The sequence below is a fragment of the Osmia bicornis genome, chromosome 4 (genome assembly GCF_907164935.1).
Source record: "Osmia bicornis bicornis chromosome 4, iOsmBic2.1, whole genome shotgun sequence".
Lineage (NCBI taxonomy): Eukaryota > Metazoa > Arthropoda > Insecta > Hymenoptera > Megachilidae > Osmia > Osmia bicornis.
In genome coordinates this window covers 2,086,302-2,103,313 of record NC_060219.1, presented here as the reverse complement: position 1 = coordinate 2,103,313, position 17,012 = coordinate 2,086,302, and the positions used below count along the sequence as shown (strand labels likewise).

At 31.7% G+C, this 17,012-nt stretch overlaps 2 protein-coding genes across 3 annotated transcripts; one reads left to right on the top strand and one right to left on the bottom strand.

The window, feature by feature from the left end:
- Window positions 1-363: 363 nt before the first annotated feature.
- On the bottom strand, window positions 364-4,071 carry LOC114878053 (BTB/POZ domain-containing protein 1-like). Of its 2 annotated transcripts, none has more exons than XM_029191537.2 (6): window positions 3,446-4,071; window positions 2,646-3,329; window positions 2,414-2,573; window positions 2,044-2,201; window positions 1,735-1,969; window positions 364-1,656 (listed from the first exon to the last, which is right to left on the bottom strand). In XM_029191537.2, exons 1-6 carry the CDS (start codon window positions 3,715-3,717, stop codon window positions 1,495-1,497), a joined length of 1,671 nt encoding a protein of 556 aa, XP_029047370.2. In that variant the 5' UTR covers window positions 3,718-4,071; the 3' UTR covers window positions 364-1,494. The 2 variants fall into 2 exon arrangements, with proteins under 2 accessions (XP_029047370.2, XP_029047288.2); XM_029191455.2 differs by having other exon boundaries at window positions 2,646-3,332; window positions 3,446-4,070.
- Window positions 4,072-11,179: 7,108 nt separating this feature from the next.
- LOC114874709 lies at window positions 11,180-16,833 on the top strand. Its single transcript, XM_029184254.2, has 11 exons — window positions 11,180-11,941; window positions 12,345-12,613; window positions 13,909-14,013; window positions 14,133-14,404; window positions 14,488-14,692; window positions 14,852-15,000; window positions 15,063-15,443; window positions 15,523-15,671; window positions 15,760-16,043; window positions 16,143-16,396; window positions 16,511-16,833. Exons 2-11 carry the CDS (start codon window positions 12,595-12,597, stop codon window positions 16,688-16,690), a joined length of 1,998 nt encoding a protein of 665 aa, XP_029040087.1. The 5' UTR covers window positions 11,180-11,941; window positions 12,345-12,594; the 3' UTR covers window positions 16,691-16,833.
- Window positions 16,834-17,012: the final 179 nt, after the last annotated feature.

Below are 17,012 nucleotides of genomic sequence, written 5' to 3'. Positions count from 1 at the left end.
TGGCACTTACCGCTACAATAGGGTCACTTTTACGACTTGTCACTCAAACCGAGTCGTATCCACTGAAAATCGGGAAATTTGTAAACATTATATCTTGAAAACTGATTAAAATCGTGTGTATACATTATAGCTTAATGAATTCGTCTTGAGAAGCACTATTACATGATCCGAAAAAAAATATATAGTTCCACTTAAAAAAATAGTTCCACATAAAAATATATAGTTCCACTGTATCCATTTAAGTGAGACACCCTGTATTAAAATTGATTTTTCACATATTAAAATGGAAATTAAAATGATAATATCCAAGAAAAACTGTATAGAGATTTAAGAATATGATAGGAAATAATGGAAGAGAATAAATTTTTCATTGAATAAATAGTTTATTTAATTCTCTAATGCTATTATGTGCATCTTCCTCTTTTATAATACAATTACAGTATAAATAATTACACGCTATTGACAAAAATATCGCGATCATACATCAATTTTCTTTATTGTGCAAATATATGCAGATAAGTGTTTGACTAGTTTGCGCAGTTAATCAGTACTAACAAGAAACATGGAAGATTTAGTACATCTAATATTTCAACGAAAAAATATAGTAACTTTCCTTAATATTACGTTTATATCGCTCAAATTAAAGCAACACTAGAAAGATAACAATATGTTGCTTCCATTTAGTTACTACATGCATACAGACAATGTACAACTTCCTACGAAATTTATAGAATTTATTGCTAACTTTTCTAAACAATGTTTAGTAAGCTTTAAACTGTAGCATATTATTATTTCATGCTAAGAGATAACACGAATACGAATTTTATGTTATTTTATGCACTTATCAGAAAACAAACGATTAAACAAAATAAATTTATAAACAATGATAACGAGAATCTATATTTCTTTATACATAAAATCGTTACTACTGTATATATAAATTTACCACTCATGTACATATTATTTGAAAAGATAGAAAAATAGATTATCTTCAATTACGAATATTAATATTGTTCAATGTATGACTTGTTCAATCTTCTTCAAGCTTAAAACTTATTTACCCATAAAACCCTTAAATGATTCTCATTTATTACAGGGTTTAGTAGGAAACTAAGTTTTGCTTAATTTTGAAGAAATCAACCACTACGATACTTAATTAAAAAACAAGTTATTTGCTTCAACTTTAATTTTACTTCAATGGTACGAATCAGTCTCTTCTCCCAATAAGGCCCTTTTGAGATCTTTAATTTGTTTCAACACTCTCAATTAAATAGGAAATATAAAGCATTATTCTTTCGATTGCAGCATGAATAAAACTTGAAAGACTAGCAATATGCTCATGATTCATTTAGTTAAAAGCTCTATATTCAATATAAAATTTATCATTGACAAAAAAATTGACATATAAAATTTGTTAATTTTAATTTACAATAATACTTTATAAGAGACAATGAAGCTGAAAAAAAGGAATGTTGTTGTTATGTACATGAGTTATTAAGTGTAAAATATAAGCTCAGGAATTTGTCCTTCATCAATAGATGTTCCGTTATTATCTCCAGCCTCAATATTAAATTCAAATTTAACTTTCCCATTTCCCGAATCACTATCTACCATTACCGTTTTCAAACCCTTAGTTCCATAATGCGAATGAGGACCCTAAAATAATAATAACAATATAATATTCCGAAAAATATTCACCGAAAAATAGAAAATATCAAACAATCGTGTACAGACCTTAAATGTTGCGGATGCAGTGTAAATTGTATTAGGCAAAATTTCTGCTAACTCTTTAAACATTAAGCGATAAGTGTACTTTGAACCATCACAGCTAAAACTTGTTGCATTTGTAGCAATCACCTTCCCAGAAGCAGTGTGTATTAATTCGATTAATACTTCATAGATTGCTGGACCATGCATACTGCCATAAACTCCATATCCAATAAGAAATATGCGCCTATCAACACTGAATCTAAATAAATGAAAAATATAATTATATGAGATCTTGTAATTGTAGAACTAATAATATGTTATTTCGAAAATCACCTTATACGATCGCTTGTTCCATTATATCCCCATCTACTCTTAGTATGTTGAAATCTGCAAACCGTTTGTTCTTTACCAGTCATACAACAACGAGGCATTGTTTGAAACTCTATCATTGGTTTCGGATTTAGTATGAAATACGAAAATAAAGAGAGAACCTAAAAAATATTTTTTTTTAACAAACTGTTTTGCAATTACATAAGATATATGCCAAAGTACAGTAAACTCTCGCTATATTGCTGTTTAAGTAAGTTCCCCTTCACATCAAGTTTCACACATGTTAGTGACGCTTGCTTTGCCATCATAGTGCATGAGGCAGCCCCAGAACCGACAATATAACGAGTTTACTATAGATAATTATAATACTAGCCTCTGAATTAGTCAAAAGTCCAGATTGTGCTGGACCAGCAGTAAATTCTTCTTTCGACATCAAAGGAAAACGGACCAACGAAAATGCACCTCCCAACACTCGACGTTGATTTTCGGGAGTAACTGGTAATTGATGCCTTGTACATTCTGCTTCAGACCATCTATTTGGAATGACAAATAAATATATACATACATACATACTAAAGTACATAGTTATATGCATATTCATGTACCTGACAACTGCTTGAAATATTTTAGATTCTCTAACGCGTAAAGTATCTCTTTCCAAAACAATCTTTAATGTATCAATATCAATATCTGTAAATCCATCTGCATTTAATGCCTCTGTAGTAAATCTATCTATGGTATCCAAACATACTGCAGCTAACTGAGGTTCATCAAAAAGACGAGCTTGTGTTAAAAGTAAGAAAGCATTATCACTGGTTAAATTATTTTTCAGATAATCCACACAATGCTTCTCTAAAGCTGCTACTGCATATTTCTTAGCTGTATACAATGTTGTCATCACAGTTTCAGGATCTATCTGTATCTCATCTGTATATAAAAAAAGAAGTACTGCCAAAAAAGCAGCAGGCTCTACATCAGGTACTTCTATTTCTGAAGAAGCTGTTGCAAGTGTTCCATTAAACATTGCATCAAAAACGGCACTTCCAGAAGATAAGACTAGTTTATGAGCTGGTATACGTTGTTTTTGCGCTCCTCTCCCTACTATAAAGCTCACATCTGATAATATTTCATTGTTGAAAAGAAAGACAATTCTTTCTCGCATTGTTGCCTTTGTACCTTGCCAATTATACGCTACAGTTGCTTGACTATTTGTTGATGCATTCTCCAAGGCAATACTATTTTGAGGTCTTCTTTCTAAATGCAATGCATTTGCAGCATTTGTTGGCGGTCTACTGAAACATTAATACAAATACATTTATTACAAAAGCAATGCTTGCAAATGCAGCAGAATTTTATGGAATTATACTTTACAAAATTAAAATTTGAAACATGCTAAGATACTTACTTATCCCCATTCGAGGAAGAAGATTCTCCACTTCTAGCTGTTGAAGAAGTTGGTTGATCTTCATCACAAACAAAATTAAGTGCACGTCTAGTACGTGAAAGAGTAACATTACCAATTGGTTGTGTACTACACACAGGTTCAGAATATGAATCTCCTGGCGCAGCAAGGTTCACGTTTTGCTGAGATTCATCATTATCCTCGTAACCTAAGCGTAAAGTATGTAGTCTCGATACAACATTTGGCACGTCATTCAAGGAAGATTCCGAGGACATTTTCGCACATGAAGTGTAATATTTTTCGATGTACTGCCCCGTTTCATTTAATTATTGCTTATCGTGTCGAGAAAAGCGGTGCGAACGATTTCATTAGCTCGCTCGTTTCGTTGCGATCATTTAATCTTTTGTGCGTACAAACAACAAGATTTGAACGTGATAATTAGAACAGATTCGAAAAAAATGCGAATGTCATTGCTTAGAGGTAACTTCTTCACCTGTTCATTAGCAGGTACCAGTAGCAGTAACTATATGACATGTGCCTTCACAAATTGGCACTTGCTTGATTAGAATGTGCTTTGAAATAAATTGTGCTTACCACAAACTATACTATAACCAACTATAGCTGTTAAGAACATCCATTCACACGTATTCATCAGTTTATAGTTCATCCGCCATAGTCTACATGTATGCATGTGCAGTCTAACGTGAAATTCGATAGTCTGTAGTATCGACAAAGAGTAGGTAAAGAATAAATAATTTAGATAAATGAGAATAAATATTTTTGATCTTATATATTTGTTCTTTAGCAATTGCAGGTCCATCTCATCAGGGAGACATTACATCAATCCAGACGAATCCTTTTACAATTATTTATTTACTTTAGAAAACATCTTTTTTTCAAATGCACATTCTATTTTACCTCGCACCCATGTAGGTAAAAATATGTATCATTTATGTAGAAATGTAACTGGTTTTATTCACCCTTGCCACAATTTCTCTCTAGAATATTTATTAAAGTTATTATACACTTAAATACAGCAATAGGGATTTTAAAACTTGCATTAGAAAAGATAGGAAAGGGTCTAGCCGTATAAGCATAGTGAATCGGCCCCAGCAACAATTTCGGTTGATATTTATACCACATAATGCTTTTTGCCTAGACAACAATTGTGTGCAATTTCAACCCCGTACCCCCTCTGATAAGGGAGATATGAAGGTAAAACCCAAAACCTTTACCATTTTTTTTCTCGGAAACTATTTAAGATATTTGATCACATTAAAGTGCAAATAGTAGGTATTCATTAGCTGTATATCATATTTTTTTTTCAAAATTTTTATTCGATGATTAAGGGTTGAAAATTAATAAATAAATTTTTGAAAATTATTTTTATAAACAATCCCTTGGATGACACCCACCGAAAAAATTAAGAATAATCCTTTACTATTTAACTATTATCTGTAAAAATTTTAAGAGTGTCGGATTGGTACATCATAGTTAAACAAAAATAAAACCAATGCAACGCCCTTTCATAAGGCAAAGCCGGCCTGAACGTTAGAGGCGCTCAACCTAACCGACCAACAGGGGAATATGTAGCGCTGACCCGCCACGTTTCTCGTACCAGAAACAGCTCTCAGAAAAGTATGAGCTCTTCTTTCCCTAAACTATGTGTTAGTTAACAGTCATTTATTTAAATAATATATTAACAATTTAAATTTTTTAATTATATTTTCTGATACTAGCCGTGTTGAAGTAAAAATGGCAACATCGCAGGAGTCCGGTCTGAATATATCAACACCTACCCTACTCTATCTGCCTCCCGGACTCCCAGACTCCCAGCCAATCAACGTCGTCAGACTCCCGACTACTCTTTGGACTTCACATAACCTCTTTGGTTTCGTTCCAATAATTTCGCTTGTTTCAAGGTTTTTATTCACTTATATACACGTTTATCAATTCTTAAATGTTTCAATTTGATCCAAAGATGGTTTCATTTTGCTTCATACCTAATTTTTCTTGAAACCATTGTAAATATTTCAAATATCATGCTTCACAACATCAAACTACTTCGAGAGTACACAAAATTTATATCACATTTATAACAATTTTATACTACCACATCACTTCTATTTGCCATAGTTGCAACGTTTATATATTGTTTATACATAATTAATACAAAATAGCGTATATTACTACAGCTTTTAATTAAAAAAGACGGTAATTACAATTCCAAGCACAGGACTCTATTTTTGAAAATAGGACTCCCGATTGTCACGTGAGCGGTGTTGCCACGTTGTTCAGCATGGCTAGTATTTACTAGAGTCGGCTGTGGCCACGCGCATGTGAAGTTGACACTCCTGCCAACTTTACCCGCGCAATTTTCAAACTTTACATTATTTCTAATTCGCTTTACAATTCACCTCTGTTTGCTCGCTATACTTAATTCCAATTCGCTTTACAATTTACATCCGTTTCCCCGCCTTACTTTTACAATTATGTGAATGTGCGTGTGTGTCCCCTTTTAGTCGCCTCTTACGGCAGGTAGGGGATACCGTGGCCGTATTCTACTCCCCCGAGCCACAGGGGGTATACCACCCCTGATCTCACCTGGGGGTGTCTCGGACCCCTGAAATACATTACACATTATATTACAAATTGGCTTTACTCGGGCAAAGCCGTGATGGCGTTCAGTAAGGAGGGGTACCCCCCTGTATTGCCCAACGAACATCGGCGGCCTTTTCAAATTCGTTCAACTCATACTTAGTCGCTTACATAGATCAAATAAAGAACCACACTTTTCCGCTCACATTTCTATTTATAACTAAAGAGAAAAGTGAGGAAAAGCACATACATTTCGACGGGCCCTTAAATCATGACCCGTCGAAAACAAAGGCATTGTCTAGTCTTTTGCATATGTAGTCACTGATTGAACAAGTTTGTTTCGTAAATTATCCACGTAAACAGGTCGCGCTACTTTACATTATTTCGATTGCCTGTGACAGATTTTATTCGTTAGTTGTAAATATTTTATTAATTTAACAGTAAAATAGTTCGGATACGGTAGCATTTATAATAATATTTAAATGCAGGAGCGGTATCTATAGGGTGTCCCGTGCAACTGGACCAAAACTAAGATATAGTTTTAAAATGGTAAAAGATAGAAAAAAATGTCATTAGGAAAAATTAAATGGCGTCGAACGGAGCATCACGTGATGCATGTGTCGGTACCGGAAGTGGAGGTGTTCCAAAGATCTCATTGTTAGTTTCATTTTTTTTAATGAAATTATATACTTTGTTATATATCAATCGAAGCGTATTTTAATTCTCTATAAGAAAATAGTTAGGTACTTGCGTCGAAAATTGGTTAGTTCAAAAGATATCTTAGGGAGAGCCCGGGAGAGCCCGAAGGTCTCTCCCCAAGATGACCCAATTTGAACTAATGAATTTTCGACCCAAGTACGTTAATGCTTTCTTATAGAGAATTAAAATACGTTTCGATTGATGTATTATACGGTACACAATTCCAAAGAAATTCTTTTAAATAAACTTGCGATACTTCACCATTTGCTTTAAACTTACATATATACGCTACATAAATTTTACGTTGTGTAACTGAAATATTCAGATATAATAAATAATTATTTTCGTTTTGAGTTATAATAATTGATATATAACGAAATTTCTAGTAGCCATAGAAAGTGACGGGATTAAGTAATCAAGAGCTTTCTAAATTCTGATTTTCGATGCTCCGTCTCACCCTTAGCGCACCTTTTTTGGAAGTGTGGGAGTAGCGTCCTCTGAACGAGAGGCAATCTCAGATTTTTTCTTAGACCTGATCACCTTGCCCAAGGTCACGCAACCATTAGAAAGTACATAACTTATACCTGCCCTTCGGAATTTCCTGGGTTACTGACGCATCTGTTTACTATCAAAGGTTTAAAGGAAGTGAAAGTTACAAGCTTGCTGTTCCATAAAAAATTTCTCAATGATAGAATTCGTGGGTGCGTCTTTACGCTAAATTGTGTAAAGAAAAGCCGGATGTATCAGCTAGAGAAAAGCCGGGTGCAAACGGGTATTAAATATACAAGAGTCGATTGAAGAATAATGCACATTTGCATATAAAACTAAAGTGTCATTTGGGATTATGTTAAAATATGAATCAATCCTTTTCAAGAGCATTATTTGAAGTGTAGGAGAAGGAATGTCCCACCACTCGTCTTATCTATCCGTGTTAGGCCCACCTTAGGCTCCGCTTAGCTTGAAGATATCCAAAGAGCTATGAACTTCTTCCATTTTAGGTCCATATTCCTCAAATTGTGGGAAACAAGGTGTAGAATAATCTATACACCTTATTTAAGGGGAAAAGGTATGGAGCAGGGGAATCCAGAAGCTCTCCTAGGATTCCTCTAAAATTCCCCTGCTTAAACCTATCTTTCCATTTCTTTTTTTGGAGGACAAACCCTCCCAAATTTCGTCGCAAGACGATAACACTTCAAAGAATCCAAGTACTTAATCGTTTTGCTCTTCAGTCTTGAATTCTCTTCTCTTGTCTCCCGCAGCTGATAATATAGCCTTCTTTCCAAAGGTGTTTTCAGTTAGCTTATACTAAATACCGCTGGATTGGTACGTCGAATTTGAAAACAATTAATTTTGTAATTTTTTGTTAAATCACTATTCTGTACTGTATAATATATAGATTGATACAAATGAAACATCTCTTTACTATTGTAGAAAGAAATTATATTGAACTCATCTTTGCAATTTTAGAATTTATAAGCACAAATTCTCAACTCAAGAAATAACTTCATTTATTAACAAAATGAAGTATTTTAATGCTGAATACAATTACAGTGTACAAATTAAGATATTTAATTGCATAATCTTATATTTGTGAAAAGTAATTAGAAAATGTTTTAAATTTTTAATTACCCCGTGACAGTTGAAGATATAGGCTACATTACAGGTTTTTATAAATAGTGAAAGTGAATATTTTAATTACCAGCCGTTTTAGCATAGTGATACTTCCATTGGTCGATGTGCAATACGAATTTATATTTATTAATACGTTCTCACGGCTGAATATTTCATATAGGTATAAAAAAGAAAAGTTACTTTAATGAAAAGTTAAATAAATATTCTTCTTATATGTTTTATTTTTATAATGTGTCTACTTTGATAATAAGATCTTTTAAATTATATTTGTCGCGACTTTTACTCTAAATAACACTGTTATGCAACACCTTATAAAAATTCATCAAGAAGATAACTTCAGAAGTATACAAGATGGTTCATAATATTTGTTACTTATTATATCTAAATACTTAGTAATTAAATAATTTAATTTACTAAGTAATTAACTCTTTTTCTATAAAATTTGTTTCCTCAATCACTGACTTTTTAAATATTGAACCTTAACATCTTTCTATATAAAATAAAACACCGTATATATATTTTTTTTTATTAATTTTATTTTCACACGTACATGCTTCTAATAATAAGACAAAGGTATCGGAACCTATGTTAAGTAATGTTAGCTGTTGAAAGTAGAAAAGCGATAACTGATGTTGAATAATAAATAAAATACATACTTATGAATTTTTCCGAATATTAGAATCATATAATAAGTTAAAAGAAGTTTAATTTATTTATGAATCAACGTAAATCAAATTGAACGTAACTTGCAATCTTACCGCGATGGAACCTAAGCTTGAAACATAAACCATGGCAATAAATGTCACATATCATTTGAAAAAAAATAAATTAATAGAATGTAGTACCTGTTTCCGACAGCTTTAGAGTGGTCAGTACTGACTTCCGTTAATGCAACTTGTAAATTTCTATAGGTACCAGTGTTAGAAGGAGAATATTGATAAAAAGGTAAGGGAAAACGAAACAACATCTACATAAATTCAATACTTATCGCATTTATAGTCGTTTATTTCACTTGATAAAAAGAAATCATCTATATATAGATAATACATTTACAATTTTACATTTTTCCTTATACCTAATAAAAATGATTAATAAAATTATATTTGAAAGCTTTACTAATTTTAGAAGTGTAATTAATATCTTATAAATCAAATTAATATCAATTAAAAGTTGATTTTCAATTAGAGGTATTTATAGTTATTTTGAATCTATCGTTAAAAAAGAAAGAATTCCTCTCGTTACTGTAATTGATTACCCAAGATTATCCATCCTAATTAGGTTCTTTCTCCGATCCTAATTCAATCAGAAATGCCATTATTATGAGTGGCCACGAACGGATAACCAGTGAAGGCTGTACAGGGTGTTTTAGTGCCATGCGAATTTTAATCGTTTCCAGTAATCTGATCAAAAAATACTGTGAACAAAATTTAAAATTAGTCATAAGCTTTTTTGCTAATTAAATGAACACCGATGACATCACTGAAATTCTCATTTCTTGTTACCTCAACGTTTTGATTACTCTTACAGTTAAAACGACCAGGATGTTCCTTATACCGTTTCTTATACTACGAATCCCAGTTTTTATTATCTCCAAGAATTTCATTCCCAAATTTCCAAGTACATAATTCAAAGCTAAAGTAATTATTCCAGGATTTACCATAGCACCTCGTTCGATTCAATAAAAAACGTAATAGCTGTAAAACTGAAGGTCAATACCTTCTAAGGTAAACGAACGTTCAAATATGAAGAATGACTGTCGAAGATCACAATTTTAAAGTACAATACTAATTAGTAAAATATTTCTGTGCCGATGGCAGCAGAAAATTACAACCTAATTGAAGTATATAAACGTTGAATAGTTGCATAATTTTGGCTTAATCCTTTGACTCTGATTAGCACCTAAAGGCGTTCAGGATTAACTGCTTACCAATGACGAACAGCGCCTAAAGACGTTTCGTATTATAGTAATTGCTCAATGGAGGCGAACATCGCTTATTATTTTCTATTGAATAAGCAAGGTTGCTTCGGAGTCAATGGGTTAAGCCACTGAAGACCATTTCTTACTATGCGTTGATTGGCCTTGGATGCCACGGATTTTAACCCTTTCACAGATATTTGAAATTTACATAATAGCGCTTAAAAATCGAGCAAACGATGGTCATAGCTGTCTTGCCCGCAAAAGGGTTAAATAGCAGTGGCTAAGTCAATCATAACTCAGACCTAACGTGTACAACGGTACTTTAATACGAAATGGTTGAAAAATGTTATTAAACTTCTCGAGTAGCTTGTTATAAAAATTGAAAACCACTGTTTTCAGTGTATAAACTATTTATAAAGATACCACTCTCTATATTTTCCAATAGTAAAATGTACCACATTTTTACGAAATATTTTGTCATATCTACTGTTCCTTATCATTGTAAAGAGCAAGTTCCTGTCAGCATTGAAAACATATATACGAAATCCTACCACACAGCGCGACCAGCGTACAATATGTTAAGAGAAACCATTTACTTGAAGCTAAAGCAAAGATTGTTACGATGATTCCGCTTGTATTATATTATACTAATAGAAACGAGTGACAACTGCTTTTCAAGGCGTTCGAAATGATAGTTTCCAAACAGAATATAAGGTGTCAATTTCAAACATACTTGAAAGCATGGTACCTTTACTTTTGGGACTTTGCATTCATTCAAAATCATTTTAAAATATTGTCTTTCTTCTCCTTTGCTATTTAATATTGCATTCAATATAAAAAGGAATAGTGCATTTGTTATCGCACATATCGAAACAGTTGTTCTTTTTCAACTTTTCACCCCCTAAATCTGAACCTTCGCTACTAGTAAAACAAACATGTATTTAATATTCATGTCGAATATTGTATAATTGCAAGTTTTATCAAAATTGAAAGGAGAGAGGGAAGGTGTAGTTGATTAACATTATTTGATATAAGAATATTGACTTATAAGATAGTAAGTAAATAGGTATTGATTTATGAGGATGCGAATGTGTTTTATTTTATTCGAGAGAGTGATTTCGTGAAAAAACAACCGAGTAAATATTACCATAAACGCACAAAATATCATTAATTCGTTCGCTATCAACACCCAACTGCCATTTCTTCTTTGATGAAATATAACTTCAGGCTATATGTATATCTTATTCGTATATTATATCGTTTTTTAAATTATATAAAATAAAAAATTACAATTTCGTACAGGAAATATGAAATATTTTCATTCTTCACAAAAATGTATTAAGGTACTTGGGTGGAAAATTGATTAGTTTAAAAGAAATCTTAGGGAAAGACCTCGAAGCTTTCCCCCTCTCTCCCTGAGATATCTTTTTAACTAATCAATTTTCCTTCCAAGTACCTGAATACTTTTTTTGTAGAGCATAAAAAATTCCAATAAAATTACAAAATTTTTATTTATTCGCATAATTTATCATTTTTCTTTACGTTTTATGGAACACGTCATATAGGACGATGAGTCAAAATCCGGAATTCTGAAATGATAATAAAGGAAACAATACGTTAAAATAACAACCACTGGTATGCATCTAAAATTGGTAAGATTAAAATCATCCTGATCGATGGAGATGACTCATGAATTTCGAAGTATAATAGTTGCATGGACCTGGTTAATAGCCAAAAAGTTTGAACACTTATTCACGAGAAACTTATAAAATTTTATGTAATAGAATTCCATTTCTTTTTATTAATTAAATATAAACATCAGCATTCCTCATTTTGTCAAAAGAAAATTATCATTCTGTTTTGTCCAAAGGATCCAATTTTTCAACTATAAGAACTGAAATTCTTTAAATTTTACTGGCATAAATTATTTCGTTTTTTCTTTCTTACTTACATAAAAAATAATCGCATAATTCATGAAGAAATCGATTTATAAAAATAGACAAATACGTGGAAACTTTTTATGACAAAATGATTTTTGCAAAAATTTGTGTGCAGTTAGATAACAAGGTACTGACGAAAAAAAGAGGAAAAATTAATGGTGATGATTACATGAAAATTTGTAGAAAAGCTGGTTCAAAGATGTTGGATACAAGGTTGTTATTGTGATTGAGATGGTAGGGATATATCGAAGATCGGTGAATCGATATAAAAGAAGAGCGAATACTAAAGCAGTGCCAGTTTTAGTAACTTTCTTTTAGGTATCACGTGGAAAAGTAAATTTCATTTAGTGCCTCGTACTCTTCGCATGCGGATCTATAAACCATGTAAGTACAATTAATTATTACAATTCACACTTCTGAAATTTCATCTTAATACTTTAATGAAAAATTTTACTTCTATAAAAAGACTATTTGATATATTCATAAAATGATATCTAACGATTTTCAAATTTTTCATTAATTAAGTATATGCATATTTTTATGTATTAACTTTGAATAACTTTGATTAACAAAAAAATGAAATCAAATCTATCATAACTTATTCAATTATTTGTATCATCCATCATATTTAATTAATCTTAATTAAATTAATTTTAATTTGTTTAAAAAATTACAAAATCATTTTTTAATTAAATCCTAATTACAGTGCTTTCTATGCAAAACTATTTACAAATTAATTAATTACTTTATATAAATAAGTTAGTGAATACATTTGTACAAATTGGAAATACAGACTCGAATAAACATGAGTCACAGAAGGAATATTTAAAAACGAATACCTTGAAAAACGTAAAAAATTAAAAAACAATATTCCTGTATATATAATCGTTTTAAAAGAATAACAAGCCTATTATATTTAATCGCGCAAAAGTTCTACAAGGATATACTGTAGAATAAAGATAAATAAAGATGTATTGAGAAAAAGGTATCAAGTGGACCAACAACTTTAGAGATCTTTAGAAAATCATTGAATAGAGAAAACAAAATTTATATTTAAAAAAAATCTATCTATACATAATAGTAAAAAATTAATGAACAAATAAGAAACGGAAAGGGAGAAAGGAAGATAGAGAGTGAAACACAGTCGAGGTCGAGGAAAGAATGACGTGAGCTCCAAAATATCATTCTTGGAATGTAGGACATTAGAAAAGTAAAAATCAAGAATCTCTGTATGTGTGCATTCCTTTCTCTTTCGATCGAGACGATGTGGCCTGGATCAGCTATTTCCGGGTGATGGGTCTTCCTTTTTCCATATATTAAAATTAATGCTTTTCACCACTTTACTCAGATACACTCTACCTGAGATATGGCAGCTTCCATCCATTCCATACTTTCTTCAAACTTACTTTTGCAACTCTTGGATTCTGTATTTATTCTCATTAATAAATTTAAATAAAAAATAATATCTATTTTAATTAAGTAAACACAGTAATGTTCATTTTCTTTTGTTTATTAAATTATAAATAATATTGTGGAATATACATATAAATGAAAAGATAACACATTGTAAAATGTGTTTCTAATACAACCACCTGAAGAAATCTATGCCCCCCATAGGGCGAGTCGCGTGCTCCCGTATCATGGCTATACATACTTATACAGTTTCTTCTCTTTTATAGATATATATAGCGCAGACAGAAAAAAAATGCTTTTTGGAGCATTAATAGTAGTTACTTCTATCTGGACAACGAATGGATATCCTCCCACACCTCCAACTGACATAGGTCTGTACCTATTCCCATTTCTAATTGCAAATCATTTCTAATCACTGAACTACAGACTGACATCTCTATAATCTTTCTAAAACATCACACATTACTTACATTCACTATCTTCTGAATAGTACTTCAAGATTCTGCACAACAGGAAGTGATATTTCAAAGTCCCGAACAACAGGGGGCCATATTTCAAACTTCTGTACAGGAAGTCGAGCAAGAACCATTTAATGACGATTTCTTCCCTTACGATGATTCGAAAGCAACGTCATTTTCAGGACAAGGGACAGAATTCACCATTAGCTGCGTGGGGGTGAATAAAATTTGCGTCAATAAACATGATTGTATAGATGGTTACATTCATGTTGCTAACAATGTCGCTTATTCCCTATCTACCAAGGTAAAAATTGTTATTATTTCGTTAAAACGATATACAATTCGATAATACAAGTTTCGCCACATGAACATATTTATTTGAAACAGAAGGGGCAATGTAGAGTCCAAACGGAAGTTTGTTGTATAGTAGCAGAAGAATATCAGGGGTCAACTGTGAAGACTGTACCATTAGAACAAGAGTTAAGTAGCGGTACTAATATAGGAATCAAAGTCAGCCCTCCATTTAAACCGAGCCAGAAAGAAAGTGGTGGAATCTCAAGTTCGCAGTCGACTGAAGGAATTGCTATACAAAGTATTATTTACAACTATATAATTCAATCTTAAAATTAAAAGCTATAAGAAAAAGCAATATGAAATTTTTGACATTCTTCTTATTTGTAATGTTAATTATTGTACGATGTATGAGTATTAAATCACAATTATATTATTTAAAAAAAATTGGGATCTTTAGGTGCGTTTGCAGCAGCAATTCCCGTGCAAGTTGGTTGTGCGGCAGCTCTTCTTTGCGTTGAAGAGAAATTTTGCACCGCAGATGGTACAATTAGTCCGGAGCCTGTTACGTTGTCTGGTAGACAACTGTTCAATCGTGTACCACTAAGCGTAAGTAAATGAAAAAATAGAAAAAAGAATTATTAAACAATTGTCCTTGCATTCTTTTATAGAGTTGTAAAAATCGAGAAAATGGAATAATCGGCAAGTGCTGCCGAGATCCAAACTACGTGGATCCTTGGCCCACCGGAAATCTACCTGCAAATTACTCCGGTGGCTTCGACGAGCAAGGATTTCCCACGTTTCTGAATATCGCTAAAGTGAAGGCAAATAAAACACCTACGAAGACACCTACGAAAGGAGAAACGAAATCTCCTCGTCCGCAGATTCCTGTGCCAGTCGAACAAAAACCAGAACCGGTACTGTTACCTGAAAATTCCGTAGTTTCTTCAGAAATTTTACTTCCACCAATTGAAAATGTTCCTGAAGATAAACACGATGAAAACAAGGTTAATTTGGGACAACCTCAACAAATATGTGGAGTTAGAAATCAGGTAACTTTTAATGATACAAAAAGTGTATAAAAAAATATCAAATGATGTATAAAGTTATAAAAATAAAAAATGTTTTTAGGTACCGCAAAAACTGAAAGAATCGGAAACAGCTTTTGCCGAAATTCCTTGGCAAGCGATGGTTTTACACGCTGAAGAAAGGAAGATTCTTTGTTCTGGTGCCTTAGTCAGCACACAGGATGTATTAACAGCTGCTAATTGTGTCGATAGGTAAATCAATTTTCATGTAATTTATATAGTAAAAAATGTAACGGATTGATTAATTAAGTGATAATAATTTTTACTTTTCATTAATTAGCTTGTTGCCAAATGATATTTCCATAAAATTAGGAGAATGGAAATTAGGGTATGAAGTAGAGCAGGAAGAACCACTTCCTTATAAAATTATGAATGTATCATACATAAATATACATCCTGGGTACACAAGAGGTCTTGGAGAACATGATCTTGCAATTTTACATTTAGAGCAGCCTACAGCATTTGATTATCATATAAATCCTCTTTGTATACCAAACACAAAGCCTCCATTACAACAAAATAGACCTTGCATCAGCACTGGTTGGGGAAAATCCATCCTTCAAGGTATTTAAAAAATATCTGATATATCAATTTTAATAAATGGGTAATGGATAGTTTTATAGAAATAAAAATAATTTATAATTCCATATCATTTTAATTTAGCTCATTATGCTGGAGCAATCATGCATGCAGTTAGTATGGACATACTTCCACAAGAATATTGCAAAGAACAAATAGCAAATAGTGACTTAAGAGTGAATACTATAGATGGAAGTATTTGTACTACACCTAAGGAGGAACAAAATAATGTTTGTGAAACAGATGTTGGAGGACCACTAGCATGTGAAAATGAGAATGGTCTTTATGAGTTAGCTGGAATTTATAGTCAAGATACAGGATGCCAAGCAACAAATCAAGTAAAATATTTCTTTATAACTTATTCAATATTTGACATTACTATAATATGGTATATTGAATTCATAAACTATAGAATACATTGTTAATATTTGTTAAAATAATTAATGTTTTAGGTTGCCATTTTTGCTCCATTAGATGACAAATGGATAAAAGAGACAATGTTTAAATCAATACCAAGTGAAACCATAACAATACAAAGAGAAACAAGCACGCAATATAAAGGTTTATTAATTTCAAATGACTATAGAGAAAGTACTTTATCTGCAGATAATCAGTATCTACCTCCAAATTAAAAATCCATTAACCAGTATATTTGTATTATATATTGTATATTTTAATTGTTCATAAAATAGATATTTTTAAGGAAAGCAATAAAAGAACTTACCCTTTTAATTATTGTACAAAAGATATTACCAATAGAATATGTTATGTAATTATTGTTCAAAATGACAGTGTAATAAAATATTAACATATTGAGGTGTTATTAAAATTAAGTGTAGTGATACTATGTATATTTGGGCTAAAGCTTATATTTATTTCTTATGAATATTATATAATGCTACAGTATATCAATTATTATATATTGTAAAACTTCTTTACATCTTCTTTATAAAC